The 14,935-nt window shown below is 41.7% G+C and overlaps 3 protein-coding genes across 3 annotated transcripts; all 3 read right to left on the reverse strand.

Moving 5' to 3' along the window:
- Window positions 1-448: 448 nt before the first annotated feature.
- On the reverse strand, window positions 449-1,155 carry LOC131482764 (olfactory receptor 7A17-like). The gene is made up of 2 exons (XM_058678167.1): window positions 699-1,155; window positions 449-633 (listed from the first exon to the last, which is right to left on the reverse strand). The coding sequence occupies exons 1-2, from the start codon at window positions 1,153-1,155 to the stop codon at window positions 449-451; spliced, it is 642 nt and encodes a 213-aa protein (XP_058534150.1).
- Window positions 1,156-2,709: 1,554 nt separating this feature from the next.
- LOC101535747 (olfactory receptor 7A10-like) lies at window positions 2,710-3,687 on the reverse strand. Its single transcript, XM_004599459.4, has one exon. The coding sequence runs from the start codon at window positions 3,685-3,687 to the stop codon at window positions 2,710-2,712; it is 978 nt and encodes a 325-aa protein (XP_004599516.4).
- Window positions 3,688-12,055: 8,368 nt separating this feature from the next.
- Window positions 12,056-12,988, reverse strand: LOC101535982 (olfactory receptor 7A10-like). The gene has a single exon (XM_058678168.1). It carries the CDS (start codon window positions 12,986-12,988, stop codon window positions 12,056-12,058), a length of 933 nt encoding a protein of 310 aa, XP_058534151.1.
- Window positions 12,989-14,935: the final 1,947 nt, after the last annotated feature.

The raw sequence follows: 14,935 nt of genomic DNA on the forward strand, positions 1-14,935 counted from the left end.
TAGGACAAGGCATGAAAGTAGCAAAAGGCATGTGAATCAGGGCATTAAATAAACTGGTTTTAGATGTTCATGTGCTGCAAGTCATGGAAATAAGCTAGCATTTCTTATATTTATTCTGACATTAGGAGTATTTCAGTTACAAGGTGCTACCCAGTACAACAGACAAGAAGGGAAGCATGCTTAGAATATTGTCACAGTGCCACAAGCCAAATGGGAGTTTCCAAATAGTTCTGATTCAATGTTAGGAAGTGATTTGAGGAAAATGTCAGTGGTGGAGAATGGAGGAAGGTTAGTGAGTTCCATGAGTGGTACTGAGTTTGAAATCACCATAATGGGAAAATCCAGGATAGAAAGAGAGGAGACAATTGTGGTTTTGAACATGGATCCTCTAGTAAGGGTTTCTGGCTCTGAAGTTTTGATTCTTGCAATCTTTGGCACTTCTTCAGCCCTAAGACACCTGGCCAGTTGATGGCTTCCACCGAAAAGTTCCTCCCAGGGCCCTCTTGATGTCTTCATTCCTGAGACTGTAGATGAAGGGGTTTAGCATGGGGGTGACCACGGTGTACATCACTGAGGCTATGGCTGTTGAATTTGAGTTGTGTGTAGTAGCAGAACTGAGGTACACACCCAGTCCTGTGCCATAAAATAAGGAGATGACAGAGAGGTAAGAGACACAGGTAGAAACATTTTATACTTGCCCTGAGCTGACGAGCTGGCAGGGATGGTGGAGATGATCTTGGAGTAGGAGAACTGAATCCTGGCAAGGAACCCACATCCCATCAGCACAGATGCACCATAGATCGTCAGGTCATTGAGAAAGGTGTCAGAACAGGTTCTGTGGACCACCTGGTCCAGCTCACAGAAAAAGTGTGGGATTTCTATGTCTGTGCAGAAAGACAGCGGTAAAAGCATTAAGCTGTGCAACAAGGCGTGCAGGAGACTAATGGTCCAGCATACCAGAAGCAGCTGCACACAGAGCCAACGGTTCATGATGACCGTGTAGTGCAGGGGGTGATAGATGGCCACAAAGCAGTCATAATCCCTCACAACCAGGAGGCAGTTGTCCAACCCAATTAAAAGAAGGAAGCAGAACATCTGTGTGATGTAGTCTGCATAGCTGATGGCTCTGCTCTGTATCTGGATGTTCATCAGCATCTTGGGGTGGTGGTGGGGGGTAAAGCAGATATCAGAGCAGGAGAGGTTGAAAGATGAGAACTAATTTGGTTTAGTTGACAAAGTAAAAGAAATCCACTGACTTGCTAATTTTTTGTTCTATTTTTAGAGATTATGTTAAAAACCAAAGACGAGAGTGAAAGGGAGGGAATGAGACATGGAGAGATCGTCCATCAGCTGGCTCACACCTAATTGTCCGTAATGGCCAGGGCTGGGCCTCCATGAAGCCAGGAGCTTAATCCTGGTCCCCCAGCTGGGTGACAGGAATCCACACACATCTGCAGCATTCCCAGATGCATTCTCCAGGAGTGGATCAGAAGGGGAATGCTGGGACTCAGACAGTTGCTTCCATGTGGGATCATGGCATTGCCAACATTAGTTGAATCGGCTGAGTCATATTTTCATGAAGGTTCTTACACTTGTCTCAGAATCAATGTGGCATCTCTAGAAATCTGATATGTGAGCAGCACTCATTGGGTTGTGTGTAAATGTATGTCACTGAGATCATCAGATTTGCTTTTCCTTTGTACTTCAGCTACAATGAATTTCCACAGGATTTTATGCAGGTGAATTTAAGTCTTTTTTGTTGTTGTTGTTTTAAAGCAAGATTTACTAGAGAATTTGAGAAAGGAGACTCCCATCTTAGTGATGGGAGGGGGCTCTGAGATAGAAAGGACCCTTACCCCTGCCATAGTGGTCAGAGAAGTGGAGAAAAAAGAGACCCTAGACCTCTGCCATAGTGGCAGGAGGAGGAATGGAAAAAAAGACACGTATCAATGCTGGAGAAAGCATCTTTTAAAGGTACCCCTCAAAGAAGTTTCTCCATAAACAAAGAAAATTCTTGGTTTCCATTGTACCTGGCCTTGGGACAAAAGACCAGAAAGGTGTCACTGACCAACTCCTTTATTAAGCAATGATAGGTGGCTTGTGAAAGCTATTGAGAACAACCATAAGCTATAAGTTTCCCTCATACCAGAAACATAGTGGGAAGAACAAGTTTCTCATAACTTATTGTCCAACCAGGAATAGGAATATTTCTCAGAAATCCAATGAAGATACAAGTGTTTTGCCAAAATTTCTGTCCCAGCACCAAGTATTGAAACATTTATGTACATGGATTAAACAAATGGATGGTGATATTCTTACGACCTTTTAAAATTTTATTTTTATACCTTTTATGGATATAAAGAGCAGAGGTTTAATAAATTCCCTCATAAAATTCTAAGAAATTACTCATATTTTACTACCTCAATCGTCTCTTCCTTCCATTTTTCTACAATGTTATTTAAACTTTCTAATCATAGTCTTAATCAGTTAAAATAAAGAGTGTTGACCTACCTAATTGAACACAGTGCAATGTAATGGGTCATTTATCTGCAGTGTAATCAGAGGAATTATGCATTATAAAAACAAAGCCAAGATAGTGAACAGACTAAGCAAGCTCTGCTTCCTCCTCTGACAAATTCATCACACTGTCTGACATTGAGGCTTGAGAAATGAAGTCACTGACACTGCTCAGAACCAACCCAGTTAGTTTCACTGTATTTTATGGAACAGCAGTCTTTTCAGAGCCCTCTTCATGTCTGTGTTCCTCAGGCTGTAAATGAAGGGGTTCAGCATGGGGGTGACCACTGTGTACATCACCGAGGCTGCTGCAGTTGAGGCTGAATGTGGGGCAGCGCCGGCACTGAGGTACACTCCTATGCAGGTGCCATAAAATAGGGAGATGGTGAAGAGGTGAGAGGCACAGGTGGAAAAGGCTTTATACTTCCCTTGTGTTGAGGAGATGGTACAGATGGAGGAGACAATCCTGGAGTAGGAGAACAGGATCCCAGACAGGGGACCACCTCCCAGCAGCACAGCTGCAAGATACATTATGAGGTCATTGAGAAAGGTGTCAGAACAGGCTCTGTGGACCACCTGATTTATCTCACAGAAAAAGTGATGGATTTCCAGGTGCATGCAGAAACTTAGTCTCAGCACCAGTAAAATCTGCATAAGGGCATTCAGAACACCAATGAGACAGCACAACAGAACGAGCTGCACACAGAGCCAGGGATTCATGGTGACCATGTAGTGCAGGGGGTGACAGATGGCAACAAACCGGTCATAGGCCATCACGGTCAGAAGTAAAGTTTCTAATCCTATGAAGAATATAAAAAAGTACATTTGTATGATGCATCCTGCATAGCTGATGGCTTGGCTCTGTGTCTGGATGTTCACCAGCATTTTGGGGATGGTGGTGGAGGTGAAGCAGATGTCAGAGAAGGACAGGTTGGCGAGGAAGAAGTACATGGGCATGTGAAGGTGTGGGTCTAAGAGGATGGCCAGGATGATGAGCAGGTTCCCAGTGACAGTGACCAGGTACATGGAGAGAAACAGAGCAAAGATGAGTGGCTGCAGTGCTGGGTCCTCTGAGAATCCCAGGAGAAAGAATAATGATAGCTGAGTTTGGTTTTCCAGTTTTATCTGTTTCAAGTCACTACCAGGAAGATGTAGTTGAACCTGGATCATGTGCATACAAAATAAGATGTAACCAACAGAGCAGAAATCTAAAATTTGTGTTTTCCGATTCAGGGTTGAACTTCCACATTTCAAGATGTCTTAGTTCCCATTTGGTCCTTTTTATTGGAATCACTGACCAAGGATTGTTTGCAACCCTACATTTTCTCTAAAGCAGCAAGTGATTGTTACATTTAATGAAATGCTCTTTGACAGCATGAGAAATGTCTGTTCATCAGTAGTTACAAACTCACCATTGATCTTTCCATTAAATGCATGAACAAGAAAGCAGGTGAAAAAACAGTGTATAATGTGTGGTTCCACAAATCATAAAATAATGGGATTTAATTCTGCTTACGAAAGTTAAAGTGATCCTCACTGAAATGGTGTAACTGAAGGCAGAATTGGTATGACTTTGAATCAGTTATGCACTCACATAAAACAAAGAAAAATCACAAAACATCTCAAATAATAAGAACAGCTCAATATGACCTGGTTGGAAATATATATAAAACTGTATAGACCCAATTTATAGAATCAAATGTTTGTAGATTTAGTAACAGTGCAGTTGGAGCCCAGGGTGAGTTACTGATTTGCACAACAGAAAAATACAAGCTCTCCAATGTCCTCTTAAATTTCACTTAGAGGGTCCATCAAAATATCTTGGAAAATGCAGTCAAATGATACACTAATTTTTGTCCATACATTTTGAAAAATAGAAATTCAAATTTTGATGACGTCTCCTAAGCATGGGATAAGATATTTTTTTGCACCAGACATTTTGGACCATGACAAACTTACCTTTTAAATACACTTTTTTTTTTCACTTAAGAACAATACAAATATACATCACCGGACTCCATGGAAGAAAAAGAAGCTATCAACAATGGCCAGTATTTGTAGGTAAGAAGACAATAAAGTGAAAAACAAAAGAGTCTCACTTGATAACACCACAGGAAAAAATAAAACTCTCTGTTACCTTCAAAGCACATCAGGAAATTCTTAAATTGCAAGAGAAAATGCAAGTGGCTGGAAATGCAAGCCTATATCCAACTCACAGATGATGCAATAATTGTCAAGCAGGTGTCTTTGAGAGAGCTCTTCTTCCTGCATCATTAATTAGTTGGGTCATGTGAGAGTACAGTGACAGAAGACCCTGAGACCTGTGTGTTCCAGCAGCTGCTGCTATCAGGATTTTCATGCAGACATTTCCCCTCAACTTGTTTTTTTTTTCCTGTTAATATGGGACATCAGCTACATCAACTTTTCACTGCCTGAATAGGCACTGTAGTAATTCAGTCTGCGGAGGTGCTTCTAGGGACAGGAGTGGTCATTTTCTCTTCTCTAATTGGTTTTTAGTGACTATATGTACTCTAGGCAGCTTATGCATCTCATTGTCTATTAGAATTGATGTTTTCTTATCTCACTTCTTCATCAGCAATGACTACTGCCCTAGGAGATTCAACGTTTTCCTCCCATTTGCTAATCACTGACAAATGCATTTAACAGTTCAGTATAGCAGTCACGGATACAGATCCATCCTAGGTGTTAGCCAGGTTAGTTCAGTTCTAGGTTAGCCCCAGGGAAAGCTGTCTGTGTCCGCAGTCTAGGACCCCTCCTGCAGTGACTGCCAGGCTCACCTGTATGAAAATTTAGGGAAGAAGGTGACTGTATGGATGCCCAAATTCCTCCCTGGATGGTGGATGCTGCAGACTGAAGCTCTGTCCCAGTCACAGTAGAGGAAAGGAGGGAAGCTCTGGTCCCTGAGCCAGACTCAGGAAGCAAATGCAACCAGCAGGCTGCTTCTAGTCCAAGGTTGCAGTCTGAGGGACCACAGCAGAGGAGCTACTTACAGCTCCCAGCGTCCGCCCATTGGGCAGCTCCCTGACCTCTAAGTACCTGCTGGGCCCCAAGAGACTCAATGACAGAAAGCCGTTTTCGTGCATTTGTTTCCCAAGAGACCATGATGGACTCAGCTGAATTCTCTTTCTTTTTCTCCTGCTCTGGGGCAATCAGAAATAGCTGGCATTTAGTTCCTCACTTTAAAATGCTTTGCTCAGTGAGAAAAACCAGTCTCCCTAAGACAATTATCATGTATTTCCCGTAATAGTTGTAGTAATTTCTGAATACAAAAATTATGCACAAAAAGGGGAGAGCATCTTGAGATGCAATTGTTGATTATACTCCTGGGAGACTGATGTCTCAAATTTTTTACTTGTTTAATATGATGGTTAGTGGTACATCAAGCCTGTAACTAATACGTTGTAGTTAATATTTTTAAATCCAACATCAATAACCATATGCCCTAAACAAATGAAAATAATTTCCTTAAAATATCTTTTAAAAATAATTAATTTTAAAAGTGAAAAGTATATTTTAAAAAATAAAAGTAAAATCATACTATTCAATTTGGTATCCTAAGAGTTGGCAGTAGTGTGGAAGTGCATCTCTGAACCATTCCATCAGATGTCCTAGGATCCCAGAACTCAGACACTCTCAGCTTACTTAGAGTGCTAGCAGGAAGCAGACTTCCTGTGTGGGACTGTGGCTGCTTCGCTGGCCAAGCATGGCCGGGAATGAGCAGCACCTCCTTATGCCTCCTATCTCATTAGTTGCCTGTAGCTGATTTTATCCCCTTCCTCAGTTAATTGGTTTGATTGCCACAATCCATTCCTGAAAAACATGTTTATCCCTTTGCTGTTACAGTGACTGTAGCTTCATTTCCTTGTTTCCTACCTTTAGGGGGCTTTCCATGGTTGCCTAGGTAACCTGCCTAGTACATATATAACCTGTTGAGTTCAATAAAGTGTGCATTGCTTCATTGGCCTTGCATCCCTTATGTCCTGATCTTACTCCATCTGGTCACCACACCTCAGGCCCTGATCTCAGAGATTCATCGACAATTGGTGCCTTAACAGGGACCTTAATACAAGCCCATTGGAGGCCACGGGTGACGCCAAAATACCTGTTGAGGTAAGTTATTACAGTGTAATGGGATGAGCTCAGTCTACTCTGTTTGCTATTCTTGTGCACCATGTTCTTAAGCAAAATGGGCGAGACTCACCCAAGGTCGGATAGATTGTTTTCTTAAGGTTGTTGTTGAATTTAATCCTTGGTTCCTGGAGGAGAACTCTTTGGACTTGGAAACTTGGTTCAGACTTAAGCGGAATGTGGAAAGTCATTGAGACAGGGGAAGAATGTGCCTGTAGATTTTCTGAACTGTTTGGGCTTTGATCTGAGTGGCTGTCAGTATGGTTCAGGATGATGGACTGGTGTTGTCTCCATGCTCCAATTTGCCAAGATAATCTCAAAATGCTTAATGACTTTGAAAAAGTTTTAGGTTATGTAAAAAGTTTTAGGTTATGTTCTTTCAGTTTTAGGTTATAAAAAAGTTTTAGGTTATGTTCCTTCAGGAACCTCACCTAAGCTCTTCACAGTTTATTTTCTACTGTTCAAGGTGGAAGCTAGCTTGCACATTTGGCTCTCTGCCATCCATATGCTCTGATTTTGTCTTCTTTCAGTTGTTATGGGCCCTTAGGGAATAGGAAATCTCTCTCTTTCCCTCTAACTCTTTCGTTCAAGCTCTTACAAGTAAATAAATAAATATGTAACACAAGCAACTTAACCCTGTTTAAAAAATATTTTAGGGCCTGGCAGCGTGGCCTAGTGGCTAAAGTCCTCGCCTTGAACGCCCCGGGATCCCATATAGGCGCCAGTTCTAATCCCGGCAGCTCCACTTCCCCTCCAGCTCCCTGCTTGTGGCCTGGGAAAGCAGTCGAGGACGGCCCAATGCGTTGGGACCCTGCACCCGCTTGGGAGACCCGGAAGAGGTTCCTGGTTCCCGGCTCCCGGCTTCGGATGGAAGATCTTACTCTCTGTCTCTCCTCCTCTCTGCATATCTGACTTTGTAATAAAATGAATAAAATCTTTAAAAAAATATTTTAAATATATATATGTGTAATTGTACTTTTGTTTTCTTTTATTGTTTTAGCTATTTACATTTTTCTCAAAGCTCAACTTCCTAAATTTTCAACCCTTGGACACGTTTTGACAAAGGAAACTAATATTTTAAAATATCTTGAAGTAACACTAAGCCGCCTAAAAGGTCCTCAGAAATGTCTAGAGAATTCTAAAAAGAAAAGATGAGAACTAATTTGATTTATTGCCAAACTAAAGGAGAAGCACCATCAAAGAAGAAATGTTTTAACTCTGTGTGTGTAATAGAATTTAAAGAAGATCATCTAAAAGATAAAGAAACTGAGGGAGTTAGAGAGGGAGTCAGAGAGACGAAGAGACCATCCATTGTCCGGCTCACTCCCAATGGGCCATGATAGACAAGGCTGGGCCTCCATGAAGCCAGGAGCTCAATCCTGGTCTCCCAACTGGGTGACAGGAATCCACACCCATCTGTATCATGCCCAGATACATTGTCCAAGAGTGGAGGAATGGAGCATCTGAGACTCAGACAGTTGCTTCCATGTGGGCTTCTGACATTGCCAACATCAGTTAAACCTGCTGAGTCATATTTTCACAAAGTCATACTTTTTAAAAGATTTATTACAGAGAGGAGGAGAGACAGAGAGGAAGAGCTTCCATCTACTGATTCACTCCTCAAATGGATGTAGCAACAAGCTGAGCTGACCCGAAGCCAGGAACCAGGAGCTTCTGCCTGGTTGCCCACACGGGTACAAGGTCCCATGGGTTTGGGCCATCCTTGACTGCTTTCCCAGGCCACAAGCAGGGAGCTGGATGGGAAGCGGGCTGCTAGGACAAGAACCGGTGCCCATATGTGATCTCTACGCGTGCAAGGTGAGGATTTTAGCTATAAGATGAAGTTATATGTTCAAAAATTTATGTGACATAGTGGAAATATGTCACTGAGATAATCCATTGATTCATAGTTTCTGTTGAGTTGTATGTTCCTGATGAGCCATATTTTCATGAGGTGTTGCAGGGTGGGAGCAAGATCATACCAGACATGTCTAAGGTTTATTAAGAAGTCTTTATTAACCAAGCTTGGTGATAATAGAGCACAATAGCAAATTACAAGTCCATACGTCAACCCAACCAATCATAATCCAACCAATCATAATCCCAAAAGAAACATCCATTAAGCTGAAGACCTATGTCCCAGCTTCCCCAGCAATATAAGTTATCCTAAGAGACATGCAACAAATAACCGGGACACACTTACAAAGAACCTGGACACACTTACAAAGCTGCAGACATTCACCTTTCCCTGGCTTTTCTGCCCACATTCTGCTTGGCCTCACCCCTCTTGGACCTCCAGATAGTACACAAAACAGAAACAACATTATTATAACCATTGCCTCATTTAAGCAGTACACAGGGACCATGCTCAGGGGATTACCTGTCCTGGGTCAGCAAAGAGTCGAGGTGCTAGCGTAGTGGAAGCACCTGGCCAGAAAGAGAGTGAGAGCCCCTGCTTCATGGGCCTTTTAAAGGTGCTTGTGAAGGGAGTGGTTACACGACAATTCAATACCGTCCCCTCTCAGTTGATAGGTGAGTCCCAGGTGGGCAGGAGCGAATACCTAAGTGTTGTGGGCTAAGGAGCTGATGAGTGCTTTTTGGGATGGCAGGAACAGGAACTGGGCTTGTAGCTAAAACACCTAGACTAATTGGACTTCCAATATCATGGCTAATTTAGGATGTGGGGGAAGTGGTTGAGGATGGAATTAACATTACATTGCTTTTAGGACTCACCTTCAGGACAGAGGGTAGAGAACACAGCCAAATTTCATTTGCCCACTGTCAATGGATGCTGGCCATCACTGGCTGCACCCCATAATAGAGGGTTCTTACATGTGTCTCAGAATAGCATGGAATTTCTAGAAATATGATATGTGAGCAACATTATTATGGGTATGTGGAAATGTATGTCACTGAGATGAGCAGATGTTCTGGTCCACTGCAAGTCCGTTACAATGAACTTTCATTGCATTTTTTTTCATTCTTAGAAAATATTTATGGTACACAAATTTGCTTTTAACTTTTCAAACAGGTAAATAAAAGTGCAATTGTGACACAGATTTATAAATTATGAGTTTAAGATCATGAATGAAGATTTAGGCAAAGATGAAACATTCTCTCCACTAGGCAGGAATCTTGTCTGTGTCCTCCCCATAGAGCATTGATGGACATGGGGGATGCTGATTAAAACAGCATAGAAAAAGAGTGTGGGGATAAGGCAAAAGGGTCAGTATTTTTCAATAAATTAGCAAGATTTCAGGAAAATGTCACATTTTTCTAGGTTGTTTTGGTTTATGTGGCTGTAGTAGGTCGACACAATGCTTCCACCATCACATCACTAGATACAGATGGGTAGATGATAGAGTCTTTAGAGCCTGCAAAACTGAGGGCTGGTTGGTTGGTTTAGATGGATTTTTGTTTTTTGTTTCATTTTGTGGTGCATCTAACAGATTCTTTAAATCATGCCACAGAGTAAATGGTGCCCCAGTGAGTACCAGTAACCCTCCAGGCTGCCACCAAAAACAGCATTGGTCACAAGTGGGCACACATGTTTTCTTGTGGGTATTCAGAGCAGAGCTGGCTAGTGATGGCCGTGAACAGGACTACAACCTTCCAAATCTTTGCCTCTTTTCCTGGCACTCATGAGCCCTATTCCTAGCCAGATCTCCCGCTAAGCCTGGGTGTAAGAGACCCTCTTGGGACCCCCACATTGTCAACACTGCTTTGAGGTATCTCAGGGCAGACAACCGCTCCAGGCCACACCAGTTCCAGGCCACACCAGCTCCCACATCCAACAACTCTGCAGATCGGAGGCTTTACAAATATTGTTTTGTTAAACTTTAAAAAAGGAATCATGTGGAAATTCTTTTTCAGAGGCAGAGAGAGAGGCTCACAATGGATGAGTTTATTCCTGATCCAGGAGCCAGGATTCACCTCTGCTCTCCCACGGACTTGGCAAAAAAACAGCTACTTGAGCCATCATGGCTGTCTGTCAAGGTGTTATGCGTGGATATTTTAAATCTTTTAAATACAGTTTCTTCTGAAAGTTTTTATAAAATATCATCGCCTTCAAGTGTCTCACCTTCCAGAAGTCTCATGGAATGAATTACAAGAACAGGTTTATGATAATACAATCTCCTACCAGGAGTAGGAAGAATTCTCAGAACCCCAATGAAGAAACAGGTATTTTCACAAAATTTCTATCCCAGCACTGAGGAGAGCAACATTGAATTAAGTGAGTTGTACAAATGGACGGGGTTATTCTTTTGAATTTTTAAAGTTTCATTTCTTAAATTTCTATGGATAGAAAGAGAACAGGTTTCAGGATTTTCATAAACAAAATTTGAAGAAATTAGTTGTATTTCCATGCCTCAATATCCCCTTTCTTCCTTTTCTTCTACAAGTTTATACAGTAATGTAGTTTAAATATTTTAATCATAGTCTTAACGTCAAGTAAAAGTCAGAATGACTACTACTGTGCAGGAGTATTGACAAGGGTTAACACAATAATCAACTCACAAGATGTCAGTTCCATTCTTACATATCTTGTTCTTATGTATGTGTTATATATGAACTATCATATATAAGAAAAAGCATAAAATATGTATCTTTTTGTTATGGTTGGAATAAAACATCAAAAGCTTTTACTATTGTGTTTCTTAAATGTATATTATCTAAAAAATAAACTTCTAAGCTAAAAAGGAGAATGTTGAATAGTCACATAAGATGATATTTGATAAGAATTATATCATGAGAAATGTGGACATTCCAATTCCACACACTTACCCTCATGCACTTCAAAGAATATACATAAGACTATGCTAATACAGATTCCCATCAACACACATATCATGGAATAACACAGCCATCAAAAGAATGAAATCTTATCTTTGCATTAAATTTGGTGCAACTGGATATCAGTATGCATACTGAAAAAGGTCATTCCAGAAGCAAATATAAGTGGTAGTTCAATAGAATTTAAACTTGTATGAATTCATTATAAAAATGTATGGGCACTCTAAAAAATACACATTGAATTAAAAGTAATACAGCACATAAACTGTCCTCATTGACTCTCATTATCCACGAAATTTTTGATTCCCCTTGGATTTCTGAAACAATATTCACAATAAAGATGGGATAAAGAAAATTCAGAAAGAAGTTGTTGACATACCAGATATCAAACACTGCAATGCAGTGGGACATTCATTTGAAGTATATCCAGAGGAATGAATAATAACACTAATATTATTAATAATAATAATAGAAACAAAGCAGTGAGTAGACTAAGCAAGCTCTGCTTCCTCCTCTGACAAATTCATCACACTGTCTGACATTGAGGCTTGAGAAATGAAGTCACTGACACTGCTCAGAACCAACCCAGTTAGTTTCACTGTATTTTATGGAACAGCAGTCTTTTCAGAGCCCTCTTCATGTCTGTGTTCCTCATGCTGTAAATGAAGGGGTTCAGCATGGGGGTGACCACTGTGTACATCACCGAGGCTGCTGCAGTTGAGGCTGAATGTGGGGCAGCGCCGGCACTGAGGTACACTCCTATGCAGGTGCCATAAAATAGGGAGATGGTGAAGAGGTGAGAGGCACAGGTGGAAAAGGCTTTATACTTCCCTTGAGTTGATGAAATGGCACGGATGGAGGAGACTATCTTATAGTAAGAGTATAGGATCCCAGCCAGGGGACCACCTCCCAGCAGCACAGTTGCAAGATACATTATGAGGTCATTAAGAAATGTGTCAGAACAGGCTCTGTGGACCACCTGATTTATCTCACAGAAGAAGTGGGGGATTTCCAGGTGTGTGCAGAAGCTCAGCCTCAGGATCAGTAAGCTCTGAATAAGACCATTCAGGACAACAATGACCCAGGACACCAGAACCATCTGAACACAAAGCTGGGAGTTCATGATGACTGTATAGTGCAGGGGGTGACAGATGGCAACAAACCGGTCATACGCCATCACGGTCAGGAGAAAGTCATCCAGGCCTCCAAACAGCAGAAAGGAGAACATCTGTGTGATGCAGCCTGCATAGCTGATGGCTTGGCTCTGTGTCTGGATGTTCACCAACATTTTGGGAATGGTGTTGGTAGTGAAGCCGACATCTGCTAATGACAGGTTGGCAAGGAAGAAGTACATGGGTGTGTGGAGGTGGGAGTTTGAGAGGATGGCCAGGATGATGAGCAGGTTCCCACTGACAGTGACCAGATACATGGAGAGGAACAGAGCAAAGATGAGTGGCTGCAGGGCTGGGTCCTCTGAGAATCCCAGGAGAAGGAATTCTGAAAGCTGAGTTTGGTTTGTGAGTTTCATGTGGTGCAGATCACTTTCAGGAAGATGTACTTGAACCTGAAGCATATTTATACATAGAGAATGTAAATTACAGAGTGCAAGCCCAAAATTCATGTGTTCCTGTTCAGAATGTAGCTCCCACATTTGGAGATGGCTCAGGTCCCATTTTGCTCTTTCCCAGTGGGATCACTGACCAAGAATTCCTTCCCACTCTCAGGCTTTCCCTAAAGCATCAAATATTTCTGACATTTAATGAGATATTCTTTGACCCCCTAGAAATTTCTATTCATCAGTGTTTACCCACTCACTATAGATTTTCCAAGGAAATGCATGAACAGGTAAGCAGGAGATGAAGCGACATATAATTTGTGGCTTTTTGAAGAGATACTGGGATGCAATTCTGCTTATTACAGATAAAATGATCTTTAGTCAATTCATGCAACTGGAGGCAGAGCGCATCACTATGAGCAAATGGTTCAAATAGCTATACAAGAGGACTCATAAAGGATGTCAAATGAGAAGAACAACTCAATGTGGAGCAGGTTAGAAATATATGTAAAAGTGACTTATTAAGACTCAGTGTGTAGAACCAAATTTTTGTAGATTTTAATTGCAGTGGATTTGCAACTCAGGGTGAGTTTGTGATTTGACAACGGAAAAATACAAGCTTTCACAAGTTCTCTTAAATTTTACTAAGAAGGTCCATCAACATGTCTTAAAAATGCAGCCAACAGATTCACTCATTTTTGTGTATGCATTTTCCAAAATAGATAGTTCTCACATTTTTGATTACCTCTTTTAAATATGGGTTAAAATACGTTTGCACCAGACGATCTGGACCATAACAAACTTCCCTTTTAAATTCAGTGTTTTTTTTTTTCACTAAAGAACACACCAAGTACATATCAAAGAGCTTCATGGCAGAAAAAATAAGCTATCAAAAATGGCCAATCTTTGTATGTAAAAAAACAATAAAGACAGGAATAAGACTCTCTCACCTGAAAGCACACCAGGAAAGTGTGAAATCGCAGGAGAAATGTGAGTGACTGGAAAGCCTTGAGTGTATCCAACTCACAGATGATGCAATATTTGTCAAGCAGTCTTTAACAGAGCCCTTCTTACTGCATCATTAACACTGAATCATCTGAGACACAAAGTGAGAGCAGAGAGAAGACTGTTAGACGTGTGTGTTCAGCAGCTGTTCGTATCAGGATTTCCAGGCAGACATTTCCCCCTACCAGGGCTTTTCCTGCCAGTACAGGGACAGTTAGTTATAACCCAAACGAGGACGGTTGTGATTCAGTGCACAGAGGCTATTTCAGGGCCAGGGGGTTTTCTTTTCCCCTCCTCTAATTAGTTTTGAATGGAGAACAACCAGTCTCTCTCTAGAAAACAAATAAGACTTCACTTCACTACATGTCCCTACACAAACAAAATTGCTTCTCTGCTCTCCCAGAGCTCCAAATGCTGCAAAGTTGGCTCCATGCACTCTAGGCAGTTTAAGCCTCTCATTGTCTCTGGGAGATGATATTTTTCTGCCCTAATTTCTTCATTAGCACAGACCATTGCCCTAGGAGATGCAACATTTTTTGCCCCTTGACAATCCCTGACATTTGTATTCAGTAGTTAAGTACAGGAGTCAACAACCCTAGAACTTTCTGGTGTGTTAGCTCAGCTCCTTGGTGACAACTGCGAACACACTCTGTCCACAGCCTGGGACCACTCCCACGGTGTCTGCCAGGGTCACCTGTATGGGAACAGTGGATGGTAGATGGTGGATGCTGGAGACTGAAGCTTAGTCCCAGATACATCAGAAGGAGGGAAGCTCTGGTCCCTAAGAAAGACTCAGGATTCCAATTGAAAAAACCAGGCTGCTTCTCCCAAGGCACCAAGCAGGCTGCTTCTAGTCAAAGGTTGCATAGTCTGAGAGAACACAGTAGGGGAGCTACTTACAGCTCCTGGCACCTG

The sequence above is a fragment of the Ochotona princeps genome, chromosome 20, assembly GCF_030435755.1.
Source record: "Ochotona princeps isolate mOchPri1 chromosome 20, mOchPri1.hap1, whole genome shotgun sequence".
NCBI lineage: Eukaryota > Metazoa > Chordata > Mammalia > Lagomorpha > Ochotonidae > Ochotona > Ochotona princeps.

What these genes read in the sequence shown, in the direction of transcription:
- LOC131482764 (XM_058678167.1), bottom strand. Translation starts at nt 1,155, where the DNA reads ATGCTGATGAACATCCAGATACAGAGCAGAGCCATCAGCTATGCAGAC. An exon ending in TGCCAGCTCGTCAGCTCAGG is followed by an intron (nt 634 to 698) that starts GCAAGTATAAAA and finishes TTTATGGCACAG; the next exon opens with GACTGGGTGTGTACCTCAGT.
- LOC101535747 (XM_004599459.4), bottom strand. Translation starts at nt 3,687, where the DNA reads ATGATCCAGGTTCAACTACATCTTCCTGGTAGTGACTTGAAACAGATA.
- LOC101535982 (XM_058678168.1), bottom strand. Translation starts at nt 12,988, where the DNA reads ATGAAACTCACAAACCAAACTCAGCTTTCAGAATTCCTTCTCCTGGGA.